General features: G+C 52.5%; 1 protein-coding gene across 1 annotated transcript in view; it reads left to right on the forward strand.

Moving 5' to 3' along the window:
• The window catches only part of MYH14 (myosin heavy chain 14), an 84,022-nt gene extending 64,832 nt beyond the window's left edge, over nt 1–19,190 (forward strand). Inside the window, exons 32-42 of the mRNA XM_028129390.2 lie at nt 11–259; nt 3,215–3,427; nt 5,204–5,416; nt 6,728–6,889; nt 9,633–9,761; nt 10,367–10,455; nt 10,538–10,661; nt 12,279–12,487; nt 16,126–16,234; nt 17,951–18,123; nt 18,460–19,190. Coding sequence (XP_027985191.2) covers nt 11–259; nt 3,215–3,427; nt 5,204–5,416; nt 6,728–6,889; nt 9,633–9,761; nt 10,367–10,455; nt 10,538–10,661; nt 12,279–12,487; nt 16,126–16,234; nt 17,951–18,123; nt 18,460–18,619 — 1,830 coding nt within the window. The 3' untranslated portion in view covers nt 18,620–19,190. The remainder of the gene's footprint in view (nt 1–10; nt 260–3,214; nt 3,428–5,203; nt 5,417–6,727; nt 6,890–9,632; nt 9,762–10,366; nt 10,456–10,537; nt 10,662–12,278; nt 12,488–16,125; nt 16,235–17,950; nt 18,124–18,459) is intronic.

Consider the following 19,190-nt stretch of genomic DNA (forward strand, 5'->3'; position numbering starts at 1 on the left):
CCCCCCCCAGCTCTCAGAGTGGCGGCGGCGCCAGGAGGAGGAGGCAGGGGCACTGGAGGCAGGGGAGGAGGCTCGGCGCCGGGCGGCCCGCGAGGCTGAGGCCCTGACGCAGCGCCTGACAGAGAAGACGGAGGCGGTGGAGCGGCTGGAGCGGGGCCGCCGGCGGCTGCAGCAGGAGCTGGACGACGCCACCATGGACCTGGAGCAGCAGCGGCAGCTCGTGAGCACGCTGGAGAAGAAGCAGCGCAAATTCGACCAGGTGGGCCACCTCGGTGCCCGGACCCCGGACCCCGTTACTCTGCTGGGCCATCAGGACGCTAACCCTGCCTCCCATGGTCACTGTGGGCAATGAGGAATGAACGTGGGCGGGGGCGGGGGCGGGGGAATCCTAGGGCAAGATGCTTCTTCGCTCTGAGTCTAAAATAAGACCCCCATCCAACCTGGCGGGTGTCTCCTGTCCCAGAAGTCCCACTGGTAGCACCTCCTTTTCCTCCCAAACTGGTGCTGAAGCTGCACCGAAGGGTGCTGGCGAGGGTGAAATGAAACAACACGTGTCACTGCTCCTGCTGGCTCTCCGTGTGCCTCGGGCAAGCTGCTTTCCCCGTGTCGGCCTCAGTGTGCCCATCTAGGAAATGGGGACAATATTAAGCATCGGGCGATCTGAAGATGAAACAAAGATCACACAGCCCCAGAGCCTTAAGATCAGCCAACCTGGAGTTTTGAATCTCCGCTCAGTCCCTTTCAGGCTGTGTGGCTGGGCAAACTGCTCCACCCTCTCTGAGCCTGTTTTTTGTGTGTGTTTTTTTTCATCTAGAAAAGGGAGGCATCATTATTTTGCCTTCACTTTTTTTAAAAAATATATTTTATTGATTTTTTACAGAGAGGAAGGGAGAGGGATAGAGAGCTAGAAACATCGAAGAGAGAGAAACATCAACCAGCTGCCTCCTGCACACCCCCCACTGGGGACGTGCCCGCAACCAATGTACATGCCCTTGACCAGAATCAATCGAACCTGGGACCTTTCAGTCCGCAGACCGATGCTCTATCCACTGAGCCAAACCGGTTTCGGCGTTGCCTTCACTTTTGAAAGCTGTTTTCACTGGGTAGAGAATTCTAGGTAAACAGTTTGATTCTTCCAGCACTTGGGAGAGATCATTCCATGATCTCTGGCTTCCATTGTCTCAAAGGAAAAGTTAGCAGGCACTGAAATCCTTGTTTCCCTGAGGATCATGGGATATGTTCTTCTAGCTGGCTTAAGTTTTTTCTCTTTATCGTTGGTATTTAGCCATTTGACAATAGGTACCTCTTCTGGGTCCTACACATTTTCATATGTATTTTAGAATCAGTTTGCCAATTTCTGCACCACAAAAACCCTCCTGATTCGAGATTGCATTGAATCTCTAGGTCAATTTGGAAAGAACTGACATCTTAATAATATTGAGTTTTCTGGCCCAGGAACATGGTCCATTTATTTAGATCTTCTTTATTTTTTTTAAATATATTTTTATTGATTTCAGAGAGGAAGGGAGAGGGAGATAGACACATCAATGATGAGAGAGAATCATTGACCAGCTGCCTCCTGCATGCCCCCCACTGGGGATCAAGCCTGCAACCCAGGCATGTGCCCTAACTGGGCCCCAACCGGGAATGGAACCATGACCTCCTGATTCCCAGGTCAATGCTCAACCACTGAGCCACGCTAGCCGGGTTAGGTCTTCTTTTTTGGGGAGTGGAGGGTGGGGGCTTAGATTTTTCATTTAGCTCAGGAACGTTTTGTAGTTTTCAGTGTATATCTTTCACATCTTTTTTCAGATTTATTTCTAACTATTTTATACTTTTGATGCTATTTTAATGGTATTCTTTTTGTTTCAATTTCTGACTACTAGGGTATAGAAATACAATCAGTTTTTGTATATTTTGATATTGCTTCCTACAATCTAGCTAAACTCGCTTATTAGTGCTGGTAGATTTATTTTCTAGATCCTATTAGGTTTCTTCCAGTTCCAAACACGTGTATGTTTGACTGCCTGGTGCTGTCTCGTGGGTTATTAAAGCTCTGTTCATATATATATATATATATATATATATATATATATATATATTATATTGATTGATTTCAGAGAGGAAAAGGAAGGGAGAGAGAGAGAAACATCAATGATGAGAGAGAATCATTGATTGGCTGCCTCCCGCAGGCCTCACACTGGGGATCTAGCCTGCAACCCAGGCATGTGCCCTTGACCGGAATCGAACCTGGGACCTTTCAGTCCGCAGGCTGACACTCTATCCACTGAGCCACACCAGCCGGGCACTCTGTTAATTTTTTTTAAAATATATTTTTATTGGTTTTAGAGAGGAATGGAGAGGGAGAGAGAGATGGAAACATCAATTATGAAAAAGAATAATTAATTGGCTGCCTCCTGCAGGCCCCCTATCTGGCATGTGCCTGTAACCTTGGCATGTGCCCTTGACTGGAATCGAACCTGGGACCCTTCAATCCGCAGGCTGACGCTTTATCTACTGAGCCAAACCAGCTAGGACTGTTAATTTTTTTACACTTTTTTTTTTCTTCACTCTATTTGGATCATTTCTATTGACCAGTTTTCAAATGGACTAATTCTTCTGTGTCTAATCTACCCTCAGTTTCTTCCAGGGACATTTTGAGTTTGGAAATTATAGCTTTCAGTTCTGTTTGGTTCTGTTTTACCATTTCTAATCCCTCCTGAAATAACCATCTCTTCGTCCATTGTATCCGTCTTGTCCTGAAACGTACTTATCATAGCCCTTGTGTGATGATATCCAGGTCATCTGTGGATCTGTTTTCATGGACTGATTTTTCTCTTGACTGAGTCCCACCCTCTCCCTTGCTTTGCCTGTATTGTAAGTGTTATTGTTCTCAATCACTGTGCCTGGGAAAAAAACAGGAAAGGCTCAAGTGCATTTTGGAAATAGAGGTATATGTGTGTTCCTATCACTTCCCCCAAAGGAAGAAGCCCTTTCCTCTCAGTGTCCACAGTGAGCAGCTGATGAGTTTGATCCATTGAAGAGCGGGGCTAGTTTGCGGTTTTAATCCCTCTACCTCCCTCTTGTGTCTCTGCCTCTGCCTGTCTGTCTGTCTGTCTGCCTATCTGTCCCTGGCTGCTCCCTATTCTCCACACCCTTGTACACTCCTTTCAGCTAATCTATTTCCCCCACCCTGTCTCCCTCAACCCCCAAGCTCCTGGCAGAGGAGAAGGCAGCTGTGCTGCGGGCCGTGGAGGAGCGTGAGCGGGTGGAGGCCGAGGGCCGGGAGCGTGAGGCCCGGACCCTGTCGCTGACTCGGGCGCTGGAGGAGGAGCAGGAAGCGCGTGAGGAGCTGGAGCGGCAGAACCGGGCCCTTCGGGCGGAGCTGGAGGCGCTGCTGAGCAGCAAGGATGACGTGGGCAAGAGCGTGAGTGGGGGCCCTCTCCCCGAGACACCCATGTGACAACTGCATGCACACGTGTGCTGTCACATGCAGAACATGAGGAGACCCAGTCATCCATGTCACGTGTTCATACACACGCACACAACAGGAGCAGAGCTGCTGACCAAACCCACGTGTTCACATACACATAGACCATGTGGAGACTCTTCCGTCGAACACACATGTTCACACACAAAACGTGAGAGCTGCCCACAAAACATACCTGTTTGTGTGTGTGTGTCCATGGCATGTGAGGAGAATCTCCCATTAAGCACAGGTGTTCACATGTACACAAAGAGCATGAAAATCACTCATCACACGTGTGTGTGAATACTCTGAGACAGAAAACAAGAGATTTTACTACAACACACACAGGCTCTGAATCACTCCCTAGACATGAGTGTGTGTGTATACACACACACACACACACACACACACACACACAGTGCGAGGAGACCCCACCTCGTCACCCCGAAGCCCACACAGGCCTTCCCCACCAGGCCTCTGTCTTCCCCCGACTCATACATCCCTCCAGGGCCTGTGAGGGGCACCCCAGGCCTGTTCCCAGGCCCCCTCACCCAGCCAGTGTCCCTCCACTTCTTCCTTCCTTCACCCAAGAAATATATTTGTGCGGCACCGGCCAGGCCAGGGCAGGGACAGAGCCACCTGGTTGACGACAGAGGCCCTGACTGTGTGTTTAGTTGAGTCCCTGGGCTTTGGCGTCGATACAATGGAGCTTTTAGCCAGGCCTGGAGAGAACCCCCCAAACCTGAAATGTACCCTTCGCCTGCACCCCAGTGACTGGAGCCAAAATCCAACTCATGCTAAAGCCCATCCTTGGGGGAAAATGCCAAGTTATGTGCAGTGAGTCGAAGGGCCTTTTCTGGGAAAGAGGGTACGGATGTGACAACGTGTGACTCCTTCATGCAAACCAAGTTGATGGGCAGGTGCCAAATAGGAGGGGAGACCCGTGTCCCCTTCCGAGGGCTAAACGTAGACACGGTCACTGACACGTGTCCGGGGGTCGTTGAGCAGTGGTCACACCAGACGGAGTCCCTGCCCTGTAGAACCACAGTGCAGTGTGAGAGGTGGGTGTTGCAAAAGGACCATTAAGCACGTGTTAAATGACCACGCGATGAGGGGTGAGTTGGAGAGGGGCTCAGCGCCAGGAGTGTGGGTAACAGGGAGGCCCTGACAGGTCAAGGGACACTTCTCTGAGGACAGAGAGAGATGGGGGGGGGGAGGGTCTCTCTAAGAATCCATAAGCCCAGATCTGTTTCACAGTGTATTTGTGTTTTTTTTTAAATAATTTACGCTTCCCAGAATGGTCTGGGAGCCCCCCCTCCCCCCCCCGCAAGCTGAGATATCCTGGGGAGTCTGGAGTTATGCACCTTCAACCCATTTCCACACAAGATTCCCGAGGATGAAGTCCCAGTGAAATGAACTCACAATCCAAAATCACAAAACCCGTGAGAAAATAACCCACCATGAGGCAGAGTCAGCTGACCTAACAGACACTTGAGTTGGACTCTCAAGAGCTTTCAGATAATAGAACGATCATACTTAGGTGCTTCCTAAAATGGTTTTGAATGGCTCAGAATGAGACATAGGAAGTCGGTACACAGGAGATGCTGGAGGAGTGAGTGAATGAACGAACTAGGATGGGCACATGGGTTTGGGGCCCCCTCACTCTCCCAGGGTCCCGGCCTGCCCCCTCCCTAGTGACCCCGGTGCCCCGTGCTCACTCTGTCTCCCCACCAGGTACACGAGCTGGAGCGAGCCCGCCGGGTGGCGGAGCAGGCGGCCAGCGACCTGCGAACGCAGGTGACAGAGCTGGAGGACGAGCTGACGGCCGCCGAGGACGCCAAGCTGCGCCTGGAAGTGACTGTGCAGGCCCTCAAGGCCCAGCATGAGCGAGACCTGCAGGGCCGGGACGAGGCCGGCGAGGAGAGGCGGCGGCAGCTGGCCAAGCAGGTGCCCGCGGGCGCGGCCGGGGGTCATCCAGCTGGCTGTGCCTCGGGGCTGACCGGGGGCGAGAGGCCGGAAGTCCCACCCTCCCCGCCACCCACCTGCCCTCTAGTGTTTCTACCCAAGTCCCATCTGCTAGTCCCCCAGCCTCCTCTTCCCCAGCTCAGTGCCCACCACAGCCCTAGCCCGCAGCACCCCACCCTCCCCTCCCACTCATCCCATGCTCACTGACCAGCTTGTCCACACCCCCTTCACCCACAGCCTCACTCCCTCGTTCACTTCCTCTTCCACCTGCTTCCTCCTGTGTCCCACCCATTCACCCGCACCATTCATTCATTGCTCTTCAGTCCTGTGGTCTGTGGCGGCCAGCCGGGGCCTCTACTAGGTGCTGGGCACTGAGCATGGGGGGCGGGGCAGCTCTGAGTGTCAGAAAGACCCCTCGGGGCCACGTGGGCAGCTGACTGGAGGGGGAGAAACTGGAGCTGGGAGGCCTGGAAGGAGAAATGGAGACTGTGAGCCAGGCTGGGGGTCTCTGGGTATTTTTTTTTTTAATACATTTTATTGATTTTTTACAGAGAGGAAGGGAGAGGGATAGAGAGTTAGAAACATCAATGAGAGAGAAACATCGATCAGCTGCTTCCTGCACACCCCCCACTGGGGATGTGCCCGCAGCCAAGGTACATGCCCTTGACCGGAATCGAACCCGGGACCTTTCAGTCCCCAGGCCGATGCTCCATCCACTGAGCCACACGGGTCAGGGCTCTGGGTATTTTTTTAAAAAAATATTTTGTTATTGATTTCAGAGGGGAGAGGAGAGGGAGAGAGAGAAAACATCAATGATGAGAGAGAATCACCGATCAGCTGCCTCCTGCACACCCCACACTGGGGATCCAGCCCACAACCCCGGGCCCGGCCCTGACCAGGAATCGAATTGTGACCTCCTGGTTCATAGGGCCACACTCAACCACTGAGCCGGGATCTCTGGGTATTTTTTATCTCCCCTGATCCAGCCATGAGTGAAGGCCCAAGACTTGGCTCCCAGGGAACTGGGGAGCCACACGAGGGCCAGGAGCAGGAAAGGGGCAGGGTCAACTCTGAGTGTAGAGAGACCCTCTGGAGCCCTGCAGGACATGGCGGGAGGACGGGAGGGGAGCAGAGGGGAGCAGAGGGGAGGACTTGGGTGGGAGAGGCAGGGGCAGGAGGAACAGGGCTGCAGGCCTGGGCAGGAGCGAGTGGGTGGACGTCTATGTCACTGGCATGTAGAGGGGGCCTGGGCCTCCTGTGCCCTGAGCGCATCCCTCCCGCCCCCACCCCCAGCTGCGGGATGCAGAGGTGGAGCGGGATGAGGAACGCAAGCAGCGCGCCCTGGCGGTGGCCGCGCGCAAGAAGCTGGAGGCGGAGCTGGAGGAGCTGAAGGCCCAGACCTCGGCCGCGGGGCAGGGCAAGGAGGAGGCGGTGAAGCAGCTGCGCCGGATGCAGGTGAGGGGCGGGGCCTAAACCGGTGGGGGCGGGGCTAAAGCCCGGGGCTGGATGGCCCCACCTCCGCTCCTGCGAGACCAGCTTGGACCCCTCCCTCACCCCACCAGCAGCACCCAGATTACCCACCGGCCTTATAAACGTCCATGCCCCAAAGGCTCACTTGGTTCTTTTAATATTTTTATTACCTTTATTTAAAATGCTTAATTTTTAAGTCCGATTCACCCATTTTATTTAATTTTTGTAATGGAAATAACATTGCAAAGGTTATATTTGGTTGTTTAGAAAAATAATTTTTTTTATAATGATGTATCAAAGTGGGTTCATCAGTTGTAACAATGTCCCGCTCTGGGGGGGATGTCGATGATGGGGAGGCGGTGCCTGGGGCAGGGGTTTATGGAAAACCTCTGTGCCTTCTGCCCAATATTGCCCTGAACCTAAAACTGCTCTAAAAAGCCAAGTCTATTTTATTCTTTAAAAAAATTTTAATCCGACTAATTTTAATCCGGTTTGGCTCAGTGGCTAGAGCGTCAGCCTGCGGACTCGGGGGTCCCAGGTTCAATTCCGGTCGAGGGCATGTACCTTGGTTGTGGGCACATCCCCCGTGGGGGGTGTGCAGGAGGCAGCTGTTCGATGTTTCCCTCTCATCGATGTTTCTAACTCTATCCCTCTCCCTTCCTCTCTGTAAAAAATCAATAAAATATATTTTTTTAAAAATAAAAAAAATTTAATCCTTGCCCAAGGATATGTCTTTATTGATTTTTAGAGAGAGGGAGAGAGAAACATCAATGTGACAAAGAAACATCAATCACTTGCCGAAACCGGTTTGGCTCAGTGGATAGAGCGTCTGCCTGCGGACTGAAAGGCCCCAGGTTCAATTCCAGTCAAGGGCATGTACCTTGGTTGTGGGCATATCCCCAGTAGGGGGTGTGCAGGAGGCAGCTGATTGATGTTTCTCTATCATTGATGTTTCTAACTCTCTATCCCTCTCTCTTCCTCTCTGTAAAAAAATCAATAAAATATATTTTTTAAAAAAACATCAATCACTTGCCTCCTGTATGTGCCCTGACTGGGGATCGAACCCACAACCTTTTGGTGCATGGAACAACACTCCAACCAACTGAGCCACGTGGCCAGGGCACCTGGTCTCTTTTTTTCTTACGTATAGAACTGGGCTGTCCAGAGTGGGAACCAGCCCCGTGTGGCTATTGGGCATCTGTAATGTGGTGGGTCCAAAATTATGATTACCTACTGGATTCTGAAGGCTTAGTACCAAAAAAAAAAGGTAAAATATCTCCATAATGTTTATATTATTAGAAGTGGAAATAATTTTTTGGCTGTATTAGGCTAAATTACCCTTCACACTCATTTCACCTCTCCTGAAACTGCTTGCGTCCTCCTAATACGTTTCCACCGGGCAGCATGGGGCAGAAAGATCCCTCCCGGAAGTAAAAATTGCCACGGTGTGGTCGGCGAGAGAAAACCCCTACGCTGAAAAGCTATCATTATCAAGCAAATAATATTTTTTAAAAACATGTTCATTGATATCAGAGAGGAAGGGAGAGGGAGAGAGATAGAAACATTGATGATGAGAGAGAATCATGGATTGGCTGCCTCCTGCATGCCCCCCACGGGGGACCAAGCTTGCAACGCGGGCATGTGCCCTTGACTGGAATCGAACCGTGACCCTTCAGTCCACAGGCCAACGCTCTGTCCACTGAGCCAAACCAGCTAGGGCCAAGCAAATAACATTAATAACAGTGACAATTGTCTTACTACCCTCAAGCCCGCTGCTGCCCTCACTATGGTTACTAACAGCTGTGCACTATTTTTTTAAAAATATATTTTATTGATTTTTTAAAGAGAGGAAGGTAGAGGGATAGAGAGTTAGAAACATCGATGAGCCCTGACCGGTTTGGCTCAGTGGATAGAGCGTCGGCCTGCGGACTCAAGGGTCCCAGGTTCGATTCCGGTCAAGGGCATGTACCTTGGTTGCGGGCACATCCCCAGTGGGGGGTGTGCAGGAGGCAGCTGATCGATGTTTCTAACTCTCTATCCCTCTCCCTTCCTTTCAGTAAAAAATCAATAAAATATATTTAAAAAAAAAAAAAAAGAAACATCGATGAGAGAGAATCATCGATCAGCTGCCTCCTGCACACTCCCTACTGGGGATGTGCCTGCAACCAAGGTATATGCCCTTGACCGGAATCGAACCTGGGACCCTTCAGTCCGCAGGCCAACACTCTATCCACTGAACCAAACCGGTTTCGGCGTGTGCACTATTCTGTTGTAAAAATAGAGTGGGGGTTTTAATGGTGGCTTGTGTTTAATTTTTCTTTTAAAAAGATATATTTTATTGATTTCCGAGAGAAGAAGGGAGAGGGAGAGAGAGATAGAAACATCAATGATGAGAGAAAATCAATTGGCTGCCTCCTGCATGCCCCCTACTGGGGACTGAGCCTACACCCCGGGCATGTGCCCTGACTGGGGATTGAACCGTGACCTCCTGGTTCATAGTCAACCCAACACTGAGCCATGCCGGCCGGGCTGTGTTTAATTTCCCTTTGTTTTAAGCATCCTTGAAGAGAAAACCCTTATGCCAGCATCTTTACACACTCAGAGCCATATAACCAGGTAGCAAAGCAGCTAGAAGTGTAAGCCCTGAAACAGGATGGCCTGGGTTCAAGTCCCGGCCCCGCCACTTACCACCCTGGCCAGTTACAAACCTCCCCTCTGTCCTGCGCAGGCCCAGATGAAGGAGCTGTGGCGGGAGGTGGAGGAGACACGCACCTCCCGGGATGAGATCTTTGCCCTGAACCGGGAGAGCGACAAGCGCCTTAAAGGGCTGGAGGCAGAGGTGCTGCGGCTGCAGGAGGTGAGGCCGGATGGACAGGGTCTGGGTGGAGCGTGGGGATGAGGGTGGGCTAAGGTGGGAAGTGGGGGGTGGTACCAGCTACACTGGGCCTGGGGGTATTGGGGAGCCCTGGGGAGGGTTCTGAGCATGAGGCGGCCTGGTCTGGGGCCTTAGGGAGGATGAACAGGAGTGAGAGGGGCTGGAGGCAGGGCGGTGGGGAGAGAGGATGAGCCTTAGTCTGGCCTGGGGACACGGAGGAAGGAACCAGGCAGAGTGAAGGGCAGGAAGGGCATGGCTGTGGGTGTAAGGGGTCAGAGGGCGTGAGAAGGGAGGTGGGGTCTGGCCCGGTGACTGGGGGAACCTGGAGGGGGGGCAGGTTTGAAAGGAGACGCTTGAGCTCAGTGAGGAGGTGATGAGGGTGAGGGGCCTGGGGACAGACAGCAGGAGTTGGATAGCGGTCAGGGGCCCCGGAGAATTCTGTGTGGATTGAAGCTCACACCAAAGTCCCGCACGTTCATGTGCAATGAAAAAAGGCCACGGGACTTGAGGCGTGACAGGCAGCGAGGCTGGTGCCCAGGTGGGCCCCCCCCGCGCCCCCGCTGACCACCCCGCCCTGGTCATCGCAGGAACTGGCCGCTTCCGACCGCGCCCGGCGGCAGGCCCAGCAGGAACGGGACGAGATGGCAGATGAGGTGGCCAACGGCAGCCTTAGCAAGTGAGTGGCCCACGGTAACACGGGGCGAGGGGCCCCCCTCTGGCCGTCCTGCCCTCTCACCCGCCTGGTCACGTTCTCCTAGGGCAGCCATTCTGGACGAGAAGCGGCAGCTGGAGGGGCGCCTGGGGCAAATGGAAGAGGAGCTGGAGGAGGAGCAGAGCAACGCGGAGCTGCTGGGTGACCGGTACCGCAAGCTGCTGCTGCAGGTGAGCACGCCCGGCCCCGCGGCCGGACCGGACCTCAGGCCTCTAATTCAGCAGACATACGCAAAGGAATGCTTGGGTTGGGTTTTGAAGGTTGAATAGGAGTTCTCAAGGAAGGGAGGTAGTGATGCCTTCATTCGCTTGTATTTCTGAGGCTTCCCGAGGGCTGAGCCCAGAGATGAACTACACGGTCACATTAGAGGTGGCATGTGCGGCAATCGAAGTATCCTGGGCCCAGGGGGGAGGTAGCGGGAATTGGTCTCTGCAAGAGTCACAAGAAGAGAGAGAGAACAAGAGACCATGGATTTGTTGCTCTATTTATTTATGCAGTCATTGGTTGCCCTGAGTGGGTATCACCAGTGTCCCTAAGAGGAAGGGAGGGAAGGAGGGAGGAGAGAAGAGAAGTGAAAGAAAGAAAGAAAGAAAGAAAGAAAGAAAGAAAGAAAGAAAGAAAGAAAGAAAGAAAGAGAGAAAGGAAGGGAGGGAGGGAGGGAGGGAGGGAGGGAGGGAGGGAGGGAGGGAGGGAGGGGAGAAGAGAAGTGAAAGAAAGAGAGAGAGAGAGGAGGGAGGGAGGGAGGGAGGGAGGGAAGGAAGGAACCAGTAATCCTGAATTTGACTTGGATGTGTTCACGCTTGTGTGTATGAGTTATTTTATATAGATCCATCCTCTGTCCATCCAAAAGACCTAGAAACAATAATCACTCTAGTAGCATTGAGCACCCCCACTATCTAAATTGTGGTCCAGCCCTAGCTGGTTTGGCTCATGGATAGAGTGTCGGCCATGCGGACGGAAGGGTCCCGGGTTCTATTCCGGTCAGGACACATGCCCAGGTGGCAGGCTCAATCCCTGGTGTGGAGCAGTGTGGGGCATGCAGGAGGCAGCTGATCAATGATTCTCTCTCATCACTGATGTTTCTACTTCTCTCCCTCTCCCTTCCTCTCTCAAATCAATTAAAACATTTTTTTTTAAAGTAGCCACTTCCCTTTTTTTTTTTTAAAAAAAAAAAAAAGCGCATTCATGGAGGCCACTCAGACCTGCTGTATCACAGTCTCTGGAGGGTGAGACCATGCAGTCTGCATTTTTTTTTTTCATAAAAAAAATGCAGGTGATCCTGTTGCGCAAAAAAAAAAAAAAAAAAAAGTGTGATAACTCTTGGAATAGGCTCATTCACAGTCAGAGGTAGAATTTATAGCATTTAAGCAAGTTTGTGATAGTCTTGTGGGCTTATTAAAATAGCAAAAACCTGTTCTGGTTTTGGTTAGAGCATCTTCCTGATACACCAAGGTTGTGGGTTCGATCCCTGGTCAGGGCACATACCAGAAGCAACCAATAAATGCATAAATGAGTGGAACAACAAATTGATGTTTCTCTCTCTCCCTTCCCCTCTCTCTCTAAAATCGAGCAATAATTTTTTTTTCTAAAATAGCACAAATCTAACCAAAAGGTAATGCTGTTGGCTGATAGGTCGATCTGGAAAGACACACGTTCGCGTGTGTTGAGTCTTTAGTGTGTGTCAGCTTCGTGCTCTGCACTTGACAATCATCCACCCACCTAGTTGTGGGAGGTGCCTGGACTTACCCACCGTGACAGCCTGCCTCTCCCCCCGCCCCCCGCTCCAGGTGGAATCACTGACCACAGAGCTGTCCGCCGAGCGCAGCTTCTCAGCCAAGGCGGAGAGCGGGCGGCAGCAGCTGGAGCGGCAGATCCAGGAGCTCCGGGAACGCCTGGGCGAGGAGGACGCGGGGGCCCGGGCCCGCCAGAAGATGACCATCGCCGCCCTCGAGTCGAAGCTGGCCCAGGCCGAGGAGCAGCTGGAGCAGGAAAACAGGTAGGTGGGAGAGGGGGCATGGCGGGGGGGCGACCCCCACATTCTGGTCAATGAGATGAAGGGGAGTTGTATTACAAACACCTGGTTTGAAACACCTCAAAGGCATCATAATGCTAATGGTTGCTGACTTCCTGTATCATTTAAGAGGCTTTGATGCCGAAACCGGTTTGGCTCAGTGGATAGAGCGTCGGCCTGCGGACTGAAAGGTCCTGGGTTCGATTCTGGTCAAGGGCATGTACCTTGGTTGTGGGCACATCCCCAGTGGGGGGTGTGCAGGAAGCAGCTGATCGATGTTTCTAACTGTTTATCCCTCTCTCTTCCTCTCTGTAAAAAATCAATAAAATATATTAAAAAATAATAATAATAAAAAATTAAAAAAATATATATTTAAAAAAAAAAAGAGGCTTTGAGCTGCAAGAACCTGTATTTACTTCCACTACAGTATGATTTCAACAGTAATGTAGCAGGTAGCTATAGCTGCATAACAAATATCCTAAAACTTAGTGGCTTAAAACAACAACCATTTTCCCTGAAACCAAATAATTTTATTAACCAATGTCACCCCAAGAAATCCAATTAAAAATTAGAGTTTGCCACATGCATAATAAGATTGAACAGGTTTTCATTTGCTTACTGGCATTTTGGATAGCCTCTTTTGTGAAATAACTGCCCGTTTAAGTCTTTTGCCCATTAAACTACGACAACCACCACCATTTATTCTTGCTCATGAGTCTTTGGACTGGCTGGTAGGGTCAGCTGTTCTCACTCATGCACCTTTGCTCACCTGAGGGTCAGCTAGATTGGTTTGCTGATCTTGGCTGGCTCTCCTGTGTCGAAGGCCTCACCTGGGACAACTCGGCTAACTTGTCTCTGCTCCTGGCTAGCCCAGGATTGCTCACATGGCAGAGTCAAGGCTCCAAGAGTGAGGGAAAGGGTCAAAGGCTTTCTAGACCGTAGACTTGAAACTGGCACAATGTCACTTCCGCTGCATCCTGTTACTCCAGCTCAGATTTAACGGATGAAGAAACGGACTCTGCCTCTTTTTTTTTAAAAATATATTTTTATTGATTTCAGAGAGGAAGGGAGAGAGAGATAGAAACATCAATGATGAGAGAGACCATTGATTGGCTGCCTCCTGCACGTCCCGCTACTGGGGATCGAGCTCCCAACCTGGGCATGTGCCCTTGACCAGAATCGAACCCAGGACCCCCCAGTCTGCAGGCCGACGCTCTATCCACTGAACCAAACCAGCTAGGGCTGGACTCTACTTCTTGATGGGAGCAGCTGCAAAGGCGGATACAGAAAGGGGTGACAGTTGAGGCCATTTCAGTTTATCACAAAGGATGTCTTTTCCTCGAATGATAAGGAGCGGACCAGCTGAGTGATGACAGGGCTCTGGGTCAGCGTCTGTGTAGTGCCCCTCATGGTCACAAAGTGGCTGCCCTTGAACCAAACATCACACCCATACATCCATGTTCAAAGCCAGGGAACAGCAGCTGTGTGGGGCTGAGAGAGATTCCGTCTTCAGGGCTAGCTGGGAGGCCAGGGAGGAGGCCGGATGCTGGTCCTGGCAGAAGATGAGGCCTGAGCAGGGGCTGGTGCCGTGAGAATGGACAGGAGGGATGAAGAAGAGAAAAGTCGTGGGGAGAAGGAATGGAGCTGGGGGCTGATGGGCTGTTGGAGGTGTAGGAGGAAGAGGACAATGTTTGGGGTTCAGGCCTGGTGACTGGGAAAGCATTGAAGGTTGGGGGAGGATATTGAACTCATTGGCGAACATGATGAGAGTGAGGGGTCTCAGACACAGGCCGAAGGAACCCGCCCCAGAGGTTCATGAAGAAGAGGTTCTGGTCCATGGGATTACCAAGGGCCCAGGGACTCATGGGAAATGTAGTTTGAGGTCTCTGGGAAGGCTTGCCAGAGGTTAATGGCCCCCTCCCCCATTATACAGATGAAGAAACTGAGGCTCAGAGGGTGTTAGTGATCTGCTAAAAGTCCCCCTGGGAGCAAGGAGTGGCCAGCTAACCAGCAGCTAAAGGAGTCTCTCCCCTGCACCCCATTCCCTGGCTCAGTGTCCTCCCACTTCCCCCATCCCCGTGCCTGCCTCTCAGCACATCTGGGGCTCCTGGGTCCGTTACTAGGGGCCTCACTGCATGGACTTCACCCTGCGTGTGGTGGCCCACGCAGGAGAGGACGGAGGAGCAGGGATGGGGAAATGTGAAACAGGAGGAAAAGGATTTGAGAGGGGAGAGGAGGTGAGCTTGGCTCTGGGTGTCTGGCCTGCAGATCTAGGTGGACCACAGGGAATGGGGAAGAGGAGCAGGTGTGGGAGGAAGTGCTGAGCCCAGCGGGGAGCGTGAGGGGTGTGGGGATCTGGGGGCTGCTGAGGCCCGAGCAGAAGCAGGCTGGCGCTCAGGGGATAGATTGAGCAACACCTGGGGCACGTGAGTTTGTCTAGGGAAGGTGTGTGTGTGACGATGACAAAGAAGAGAGCTTCATGCTTCCGCACAGACAGTCAGAGAAGAACACTGAGAAAGAAAAGACAGAGGGGGAAAGAAAATTCCCAGCCGAGGAGGGAAGGTCAGGTGGGTGGGGATGAGGCCTGAGCTGGGGGTTAAGGCTCTGAGGACAGAGGAGGGGTCAGGACAGCGTGCAGGGGACAGTGGGACAGGGTTTGGGCACTGACAAGCTGGGGGCTAGGGGGAACGGGGCAAAGGAGACACAAGGAGCCAGGACAGTGCCCATGGTTTGACCTGGGACTGGTGGTCAGTGGTCAGCTCCTGAGTGGAGGCTTAAGGGACATACAGTTGAGTGGGGGGGACCTAGTGGGATATAGAAAAGAGATGGAGACACTTTAAAGAACATCAGGCACCCAGCTGCCTTGGATCAGTGGTTGAGCATCGACCTGTGAGCCAGGAAGTCAGAGTTCGACTCCCGATCAGGGCACATGCCCCAGTTTGGGGCTCGATCCCCAGTAGGGGGCGTGCAGGAGGCAGCCAATCAATGATTCTCTCTCATCATTGATGTTTCTATCTCCTCTCCCTCTCCTTTCCTCTCTGAAATTAAATTTTTAAATATATTAAAAATCCTATATAATAAAAGCCTACTCTGCTAAATGTCCATTCATCTGGTCATCCGTTCAACCAAAGTATAATATGCTAATGATATGCTAAGGCCGCTCAACCGCTCGCTATGACATGCACTGACCACCAGGGGGTAGATGCTCTGACCGGTAGGTTAGCTTGCTGCTGGGGTCCGGTTGATGGGGACTGAGTGAGATGGGCTGGACATGCCTTCAGTCCCTCCCCGAACCTCCCGCATCCCTCCCCGGCACCGATCCTGCACCAGTGGGGTCCCTCGGCCTGGCTCTCGCCCTCTCACAACCCAGGACCCCTGGGGGGATGTCGAAGAGCCGGTTACGGCCCGATCCCACAGGCCAGGCCGAATTCGTGCACCAGGCCTCTAGTAAATAAAGAAAGAACACCAGGCATCTTAGAAGAAGCCAAGGATGTGGGGGTCGGTTGGGGGTGGGAAAGCAGGAAGAGGCCAGTTCGGGAACAGGACAGCAGCCATTGGATGAGGCCCGGGGACAGAACCCGGGGCACGCCTCTCCTGACTCTCCCCTTCACGCCTCTCTCCAGGGAGCGCATCCTCTCCGGCAAACTGGTGCGCAGAGCTGAGAAGCGGCTGAAAGAGGTGGTGCTGCAGGTGGAGGAGGAGCGCAGGGTGGCCGACCAGCTCAGGGACCAGGTGAGCGGCTGACCTCACTCGGGAGCAGTGGGGGTGGGGACCACTGACAGAGAAATAGCACAGGCTCCCTCTGGAGGCAGCGAGTTCCCGTCACAAGAGGCCACGTGCGGGTGCTGCTGGCCTGGAACTAACGCAGGTACCATCCGGGGCGTGGTGCCATCGCACCGAGCTGGAGTCAGTGACTTTGTGATCCATACATTTTGAACCTAGGAAAGCTGAGCTTTCTGGGAGCTGAGACAGCCAAGGAGAGGCTAGGCCAGGGCTAAAATAACACATAGTTTATTGAGTGCTTTCGATGAGCTGGGCACTCTGCTGAACACATACTAGAGAGTCCGTTTATTTCTTGTCAGAACTCTGTGGTGGTCCACTGTTATTTTCCCCTTGTGTTCAGCTGAGAAAACGGAGGCACAGAAAGGTGAAACAACTTGCTCAGAAGTATTTTGCTAGAAAGAGCTTGAGTGAGGGTTCAAATCCCAGCACAACGGCTGCAGAGCCTAATGCTCTTAATTATTGAGCAGTTACTGAGTCCCAAGCTCTGTGCTACCTGCTTTTTCTTTTTAAATTCTTTTTTTAAAAGATGTTTTTATTGGTTTTAGAGAGAGGAAGGGAGAGAGATAGAGAGCTAGAAACATTGATGAGAGAGAATCATCGATCGGCTGCCTCCTGCACACCCTCCACTGGGGATCCAGCCCGCAACCCAGGCATGTGCCCTGACTGGTACTCTAACCAGTGACCAAGAGGTTCATGAGGCTGAGCCACTTGCTTTATTTTTTATGTATTTTTTTATTGTTGATAGTATTACAGATATCTCCTGTTTTCCCTTTTCCCCCTCTTCCCAGCCCCTCCCCTCCCCACCCCAGGTCTTCACTACCACTACTTAAATACCACTTTTTAAAAAAATACATGCTTGCGTTCTCTCACTAGTCTGATTTCCCAGGTGAGGAAACAAACTTTTAAAGTGGATATAATTTGCATCAAAGTCACAGTCAGTAAAGACAGAGCCTGGATCAGACTCCAGGTGTGTCAGACTCTATACAGCAGTCGCCAGCCAGTGGTCCGTGGACCACTGGTGGTCCATGAGGTCCGAAAGGTTGGCAACTACTGGTTTAAGGGAAACCTTTGGAGCAGCGGTCGCCAACTGGTGGTTCACGCACCACTGGAGGTCCATGAGGTCCGAAAGGTTGGCGACCGCTGCTCTATATAGTATCACTGTGCCCTTAAAAGCTCAGCTGTATTCACCATTCATTCCACAGACAATTATTTAGTGCCCACTATATGCTGGGCACTGTGCTAGGCATTGGAGATATGGCTGTGAATGAGACAGAGAAGGTCCCTGCCCTCACAGAACTCACATTTTCAGAATAGAAAAAGAAAGAGACAAGAAACCAATAAACAAACAAAGATAATTACAGACTGTGACAAAGCCTATGAAGAAAAAAGAATGAAGAGCAAGGGAGACACAGAGGATTGGGGAATCCTCTCTTAGGAGGTGACATTTGAATTGATACCTGAAGCTTGAGGGAGAGCCAGGCAGAGGGAACACCAGGTGAAAAGGCCTTGGGGTATGGAAATAAGCTTGGTGAATTTGGAGCAAAAAGATTACCAGTGTGGCTACAGGGAAGAATTGGTTGGTGGGGCAGATTGAGTGATAAGAATGAGGGGTGAGGACAAGGATGACACACAGAGACATGACCTGGCCTCCTTGCTCCCACCAAGCTGGAGAAGGGGAACCTTCGAGTGAAGCAGCTGAAGCGGCAGCTGGAGGAGGCTGAGGAAGAGGCATCCAGGGCTCAGGCAGGTCGTCGAAGGCTGCAGCGTGAGCTGGAGGATGTCACAGAGTCTGCTGAGTCCATGAACCGCGAGGTGACCACGTTGAGGAACCGACTCCGGTATGGCCACCCTGCACATACACACCCTCACTCCATAAACACCTGTCCCCCCTCTCTCTGTCCCTCATTTCTCGGCCCTCCCACCACTCCGTCCCTCTTTTTCTCTTTGGTCTTCTGTCCCCATCATTCTCAGTCCCTCTGTCCTCATCTCTCTGTCCCTGTGTTCCCCCATTTCTCTCTGCACCCACCCTTGCCCTCTGCCCATCCCTCTCCATTCCTCCCCATCTCATCTCTCCCCTCTCATTTTATTATGTCTCTCTCCATATCTTCCTATCTCTCACTTTTCCTCTACTCCCTTCATTTAATCTGTCTGCCGGTCTCTCCTTTTGCCCACAGACGCGGGCCCCTCACCTTCACCACCCGCACGGTGCGCCAGGTGTTCCGACTGGAGGAGGGTGTGGCGTCCGACGAGGAGGCCGAGGAGGCAGAGCCAGGTTCTGGACCGCAGCCCCAGCCCCAGGAGTCTGACGGGCCCCAGGAAGTGCAGCCCCAGTGACCCCTCCCTGTTCCTAGCCATCACCCCTCCCTCCCTGGCCCTGGAGGGTGCAGGTCCCATGAACCCACCCTGTGGCTTCTTGCACTTTGGAAATGGTGCCACCTGCTGGTACCACCCACTTACAGCCCCACCCCAGAGGCCCCCTGAGACCTCCATAAACGCAGAACATGGAAGAGCCCAGGTGGGGAGCAGGAGGCAAGGACCGGGGCTCTCTCGCTGGAGTGGAAATTCGGGTGTAGTTTGCACGCTGTGGACCCATACAGCTCCCATACTTACTTCAGATGTTAATGGTCTTTATTAGGAAGGGAGCGTGCCCCCCTGCCCTCCTCAGCCAGGGCTGGCCATGGCCTCCTCTCCCACCCCCACCCCCGTCCCCCGTCTCCTAGCCTGTGATTCCTGCAGAGGAGCAGGATCAGGGGGCCTGTCTCGTCCCCCTCTTCCCATGCTCTGCCCTCCCTTCTGTTGCTATTGTGTGATCACCGTCTGGTTAGAGTCCCTGTGGGGGCTGGAGGGGTCTCCCTGACTTTCCCGCCTCCAGCTCTGGCAGAAATAAACTCCAGCCCCAACTGGA

This window comes from Eptesicus fuscus, chromosome 21 (genome assembly GCF_027574615.1).
Source record: "Eptesicus fuscus isolate TK198812 chromosome 21, DD_ASM_mEF_20220401, whole genome shotgun sequence".
Taxonomy (NCBI): domain Eukaryota; kingdom Metazoa; phylum Chordata; class Mammalia; order Chiroptera; family Vespertilionidae; genus Eptesicus; species Eptesicus fuscus.